At 42.8% G+C, this 6,525-nt stretch overlaps 1 protein-coding gene across 1 annotated transcript; it reads right to left on the bottom strand.

Annotated features, from left to right (window-relative positions):
* Positions 1 to 461: 461 nt before the first annotated feature.
* LOC135498624 (procathepsin L-like) lies at positions 462 to 6,324 on the bottom strand. Its single transcript, XM_064788981.1, has 7 exons — positions 6,164 to 6,324; positions 4,624 to 4,866; positions 3,846 to 4,119; positions 2,888 to 2,988; positions 2,315 to 2,475; positions 1,910 to 2,020; positions 462 to 977 (listed from the first exon to the last, which is right to left on the bottom strand). The coding sequence occupies exons 2-7, from the start codon at positions 4,864 to 4,866 to the stop codon at positions 878 to 880; spliced, it is 990 nt and encodes a 329-aa protein (XP_064645051.1). The 5' UTR covers positions 6,164 to 6,324; the 3' UTR covers positions 462 to 877.
* Positions 6,325 to 6,525: the final 201 nt, after the last annotated feature.

The raw sequence follows: 6,525 nt of genomic DNA, 5'->3' as shown, positions 1-6,525 counted from the left end.
GTGGGAACTGACATTATGATTTGTGTCCCTTGCGATGATCGCAATGTGATTCATTCATCTCGACTTATCATACAGAAGTCGCAGTGAAATCATCGGAAAGGGAGAATCGGGGGGGGGGGGGCGTACGGAATCACACACAGGGTAAATACTTGGTTGTTTATGAAACAAACGAACATGTGGGGTTGAAGTCATGTCTGTCAATTGGTTTGACACCAACTGACAATCGTTAAGATTTAGCGAGATATCGCAGATTTTTGTAGGATTACGATATAGATTTCAGGCTATACATTCAACCACGTTTCGCAACAGCTATCTAGTTCTCTAGTTGCCGAGGCATCTCCATAGTCAAATTGGGGAGTCTCGGGGGTCGCTCAAACTTGCGACAACTCGCAAAACGGGGATCCTTGCTGACTAGCCTGGTCATTATTTTTCTGACTCTCAAAAAACGAACAAGAGTAAAGTTATAAGAATTTCAATTTATTATAAAACATATTGACTTCGCATTGCGTACACGAATTTTACAGAGTACAGTATATTTCTTAACATAAATTTCTCCTTGTACAACAAGGAGACCCTTGCCGAGAAAGCTCGTTGGTTTGACATTCAGCATGTTCGAAGAAAATTATATTCAGTCTTTATAAAGTCCAGGTATCATTCTCTATGTATTGTGACAGATTAGGATGGTTCTATAGAGAGATGACCTTCATTATCTCAGAAGTAAAAAAACGTATAAAAACCTTTGTCCCCATGACACTCGATCCAGGGACATATTAACACTTTACAACGGATCCTTTTGACGGAAAATTACATGTAAGTGAACGGCCTTTTCTGATGATGTGTTTGTTGTCGTTTTTAGTAGGTGTTTTTTACATCGGGCTTAGACGAGTGGGAAGCTGGCCTGTGTTGCAATACCACACTGGTTATTCTTATTCCGAGACATCTTGAGATAGCCTTCCATTCCCCAAGATGGACCCCAGCTGAAAATAAACAACATTAGTTTAGAGAATGCGCATTTTGATTCATTTACCAAGTGATCTGCTTGTGATTGGGACTCGGTGACGGGGAGGGGGCTAGTGGGCCTGTTTGTCATATGAGAATATTGTGACGGCAGCAATTTCTCTCGTATCGTCGTACATCATTTTTGCTCGCCAATTCCCCAACCCACTCAAGCAATACGACACTTAAGAACTTCGGTTCCGGAAGAAAACACCGAGTTGCGCGCGCACCAGTCCTGATGATGCATGATCTACGTCATTTGCTGGCTCTTATAGCTGATATGCAGTTATGCGCAAACCGTACCATCGTCATATCCGGGACCGAAGTTCCTAGGTGTCGTATGCGCATAGAATATATGCGTAGACATGTATATACACGTTTCTTTTGGGGGGGACAAATTTTGCTTCTTGAGCATGCTGAATATCTTCAAATCTCCGGGATATTCGCAGCTTCTTGTAAGCAATACGTAGCCCCAAAACATGTACGTATACATTATGAGCACAATGCTTCAGTGCGTAAGAGAATTGTGTAAAAACAATGCAAGAGAGATATAATTGGCAGAACTCTAGCCAAAAAGTGTCATAGAATACAAGATGGCTTCCATCTTAATGCGATTATGGACGCGTTGTCAGCGTGTTTAAAGTTAAAACTCTCTCTCTCGTATGTGATCAGAAGCGCCCCCACCGCCCCCAACTCATGGGCCCCTACCCCTTCTCCGTGTAACAACTTGTGAAATGTTTAGTATTTCCCTGCAAAGCAATTTTGCCTCAGTGATTCCACTCTTCATCAGAGGGTCGAGTATATACCGGCGCTGGCCCACCTCACTTCATCGGACCGAAGCCTATGTTGATGGCTAGGTCGGGGGTTGAACGACTGTCGGGAGTGAGTTGAATTCTCCACAGTAATTGCCTACCTATTTTTCACCAACCAGTAGTCCTGACCGTTATCCGTACCATAGCCCACCACCAACACCCCGTGGTCAAGTCGCGTTGAGCTGCATTGTGGCTCATCATAAATACCAGACCTGTGTAAAGAAACAAAGGTAATAAGCATGCGGTGAACTGCTTTCTAGTCATAACCACCTGGTGGCAAAACATGGAACTCATCTCTCCAGTTTCATTTCGTGCTCAAGCAACTCCTCTATACGTTCATTTAATATGGTATTCATGCCAATAACCCTGGAAGTTTTGATGGCCAGCATTATTGGCTGGTTTTAGCCGTAGCCACCTGGTGGCAAAGCTGAGAACTCGCTCCTTCAATAACAGTTTGTGGTCAAAAGTGACTCATTCACATGTTATACATTTATGGTGGTGCATACCTATAAGTCTGGAAGCTTTGGTGACCAGCATCAATTGCCACTGAGATTGGTCCATTCTCGGCAACCGCAGATTTGAGTTTATCCTCGTTCCCCCTCTGAATATCAACAAAACCGGTGTCAGTGGCAGCTACGCAGGACCTCTGGAATCTACAAGTCGCATCCTGAAAGATCAAAATCAAACTATGAGAAAAAAGAAGTTTTTCTAAACCGAAGAATTTCGTTTATAGCCCTTGCCGATTTAGACCGATCGACGCCCATAAAAGATGTACCGTGGGGGTCGATACTGTACAGAAGGCCTAAACAGCAAGGAGGCCCATCATTGCAACCGAGCAGGATACGAATTAAAAAGACACATATCTTTGGTGTTGTTTTGTGTTGCTCATTCTTCTCTGGGTCATTCTTGCTAGTACTCCGATGATGCTAGCTTGGTATGAACTTAGGAGCGTGTACATACAGGCTGCCAAACCAAGAGGGACGAGACTGATGAGGCAACAAGATGACTGAAGAACCAGTAATCATCTTATACGCCCTAGTGGAACAAAGTGGAACTAATGAAACTCGTTGGATACTGACCCGGGCTTCGTACGGGTAACAAGCCTCGGTATCTATCCCGCCGTTGTCCTTGATGTATTTGAATGCATTGTCCATAAGACCTCCTTCGCAACCGTTGTTTCCTGAAAAATATTAAACGATAGGCTAGGACTAAAGTAACTCCCCAATGGGATTTAAAAACCTGCTACACCGGGCGACGTGACTCGTCTAGTGACAGGAGGTGTATAAAAGTGGCAGACTGAGGCATGATGAACCTGTGTCTGTCATGTAATTACATGTATATATAACAATCCACCGTCCATGACTACTTCTCCAGGGGACTTTGTGGTCAGCTACACAAGGTGCACAGTTTCGCACCAGTACTCCACGGGTGTCATGAGTTTTTGAATCGGGTCTCGATCTGACCCCATAGTGTAATCGACCCCTGTGTGTTGGCAGAGAGGAATTCCTTCGGTCTGCTCGGAAAATAGTTAAACACGTGACTTATCATTCAGCTGACCAATCGCTCTCAAGTGGAGATAGGTTTCACATGACGGGACAATAAGACTTTCAAGATGGCCTACTTGAACTTTTGAATCTAGGTAAACACCTTAAGACGATATCGATTGGGAAACATGCGTCTCATGATTATATCATTTTTTTCTTTTAGCCGACCTTTCAGTCGATAATAAAAATAATTAGAAAGTAATGACAGCCCGATGATGCTACATTATTCAAATTCTAGGACCAGAATCAGTATTTCCAGAACATGGATAAAAAGATGCATCGTGAGTGGCATGCATATTTTCATCTCCAAGCCATGCCATTGGTACCCGTTGCGAAATACGGACTTGTTCAGTTTACAATCGATTTACAGTTCTGCAGTGAATGCGCTAGTTGCTCTCAATCTCGTAGACCGGCCTAGCCAGCCCATCTACTGTAGCGGATGGGAGCCTATTTGAATCGACTAATCACGTCGGGGATTACTCTCATATCTTACCATAACTCCCTGAGCAGTCCACCAACTGTTGTTCCGACAAAGAGACGAGTTTTCCATATTTCTTGAAATGCTGTCCCTCAAGCGATCCCGTGGTCGAAAAAGCCCAGCATGATCCGCATTGACCCTGGTTCTTTACAGGTGTGACGTAACCCTTGGTCCTCCAGTCCACGGTTTCGGGAATATTAGTATTTGATGCTGGCAGATAGGTGGAGCCACTAGTCCTGTTGGCGGCCATGCGGTATCCGTTGGCGTATTTGCGGAATTCGAGATTGGTCTGGAAAATTTATCCGGCAATGTCACGTATTAATGTCATGTTATACCAGGTGTCTTGGTGTATACGCAACTTAAGAAATTGAAAGAAGTTGGCCCGGATATGATAATGGTACGGTTCGCGCGTACCGGATATACCTTGTAAAGCATATCTTCTTCAAAAAAATACTGAGTTACGCTCATGCATAATCAGCATCCTCGTTTTGCCGATTATTCCACATTTTAGCAGTCTCCCATTGACTAAAACCCTACCATCGTCATATCCGGGTCAACTTCTTTCAACTTCTTAAGTGGCATATTTTACGCGAGTTAACGTTTTCCCAAAAGGTTACATGTTAAATTAATTTTTAATTTCTCTCCGTGAAAGGCCAAAAATAATTTGATGTTCCAGGTTTTGTCTTCCTCGAACATGAAATGAATCACTTAGTATACCGAGATATGCATGAAATGACGCACATGCAGCCCGCTAATATTTCGTAGTTTCTACGAAAGCCTGTAAGGTACTCACCTGGTCACTAAATTCGTTCACTCCCATCCAAAATGTGTGCATGCCCAAATCGGCTTCTATATTATGCTTCTGAATGATGCGGAGGTTAGCTAGGAAGACCTGTTTCCTGAATCCTTCTGTGTTCTGATCGTATGTTTTCTTGTGGGTTGTTTTGAAGAGTTCCCATTCCGAGTCCTGTTGGAGATCTAAGGGGGCCGAGAAGCCAAGTGCCAGGGTGGCGAGTAGGACGAACGCTTTGATCATCTATGAAATGAGGAGGAAAAGAAATGACATAGAAATCTAAGGGGACCGAGAAGGCAACCGCCAGGATGGCGAGTAGGACGAACACTCTGATTACCTAATAATATATTGAATAACGAAAATGACATTCGACATCTGCCACAAAGGGGCATTGAAACAGAGTAATTTAGACAAATATGATGATGTCGCCGGCAAATTTGAATTTATCTTTGTGGTTGATGGGCGGATAGACAAGGCCATAAATCAAGACAGCAAGAAGGACGAACGCACGGATATTTAAAAAAAAACTCAAATCATTACTACATGTACCTAAACTCCACCTTTCGGCTAAAAACTGATTTTCATTTTCTCGGTTATTTGAGTTGTCCTCATAGACCTTCAGGATTTTGCGCTATGTATTGGTCAATAAATAACAGTAGGCCTACTGTATTGCACTGTAGGTTTGACTCTTTTCACATGCAGTGAATGGACAAAATCAGTAGAAATATGTATTTTCTATGGTATAGGCCTACTCCGGGCGCAGTGAACCGGCCAATAGCCCCTTCCACCAAGGAAGAAAAATGGGATGACTGATGAACTGCCGCGGGAGTTTCTCTTTCCAACGTTTACCAAGTGTGCTTGGGAAATGTTCATGTCTTTATCTACATGTTCCTGTTTGAATGTTATGTTCGTTCATGTAATTTTTAAAAATGAGGTCATCTGGTCGAATACAATGTTGGATAAATATCCTTCTGGCCACGTTTCCTTGGTCGGTGATAATAACATTCAAGCTTCTTCCTGCATGGCCATCTACTTAGGCCTACACGTTAATCGTTGTGCTTAAATGAGTGGTGATGATGAGGCAGTGTGTCTTACGCGAACAAAAGTGTATTCGAACATCACCATCGACTATCTCAGGAACGAGTTTTGGGAAAGCTTGCAACATAACTACTTCTTTAGATTGAAATGTTTTATTGGCAAATCCCTATTTCTCTTCGAGGAGGACTGGTGTAACTACATGTAATTTGCTCAAGCCTCCACACCCTTGCTCGGACGTAACACCTTAATTTCGACAGGACCAGAATAGAGATTTAAAGAGTTTACTACTTATTAAACATTCTGTTGTATTTATGATCACAGGCCGGGACATTTGAATCCACTCTGCTAACAGGTACCAAGAGTTCGATAACAAAATCTGTATATAGATACTCTTGTGACATTTCTGCCTTTCAGGCGCGCAGGCAAAATGATCGCAAAAGTGTACAAAATCTGAATTTAAAATGTGGCAAGAAAAAATGAGAAATTCGTTGATAAGGCTTACCTTGGATTTGGAATGTTGTAGTCCGCTGGAATGATATTTGCCGAATGTAAACTCTACGGCCGGAATTCAGCTTTTTATACAAAACCAGAGACAATGAAACTGGGCCAGAGCTTACTTCCTTGTCTTGATTGCTTTCCGTCCCAAGGTGCCAACTACATGTAACTGTACCACTGGAGTTAATGTCGAATACACCACGGGACGAGGTGGATGTCTTCTGCCTAAAAATCACGAGAGAGGTCACATGACTTAGGTAGCGAGGTCATAGGTCGTGTGATTTGTATGCCAGTCATGTGAAACAGTTTCAATCGATTCGTACTCTATTTTGTTGAAATACCCCAATTTGAAAAAAAATCAATACATTT

Source organism: Lineus longissimus, chromosome 14 (genome assembly GCF_910592395.1).
Source record: "Lineus longissimus chromosome 14, tnLinLong1.2, whole genome shotgun sequence".
NCBI classification, from domain to species: Eukaryota; Metazoa; Nemertea; class Pilidiophora; order Heteronemertea; family Lineidae; genus Lineus; species Lineus longissimus.
This window is presented reverse-complemented; position numbering and strand designations above follow the sequence as displayed.

Bases quoted from the DNA above. Each gene is read 5' to 3' on its own strand.
- LOC135498624 (XM_064788981.1), bottom strand. From the start codon at position 4,866: ATGATCAAAGCGTTCGTCCTACTCGCCACCCTGGCACTTGGCTTCTCG. The intron at 2,476-2,887 runs GTCAGTATCCAA...TTGATCTTTCAG, and splicing joins GTTACCCGTACGAAGCCCGG to GATGCGACTTGTAGATTCCA. The intron at 978-1,909 runs GTAGGCAATTAC...GTTTATTTTCAG, and splicing joins TACTGGTTGGTGAAAAATAG to CTGGGGTCCATCTTGGGGAA.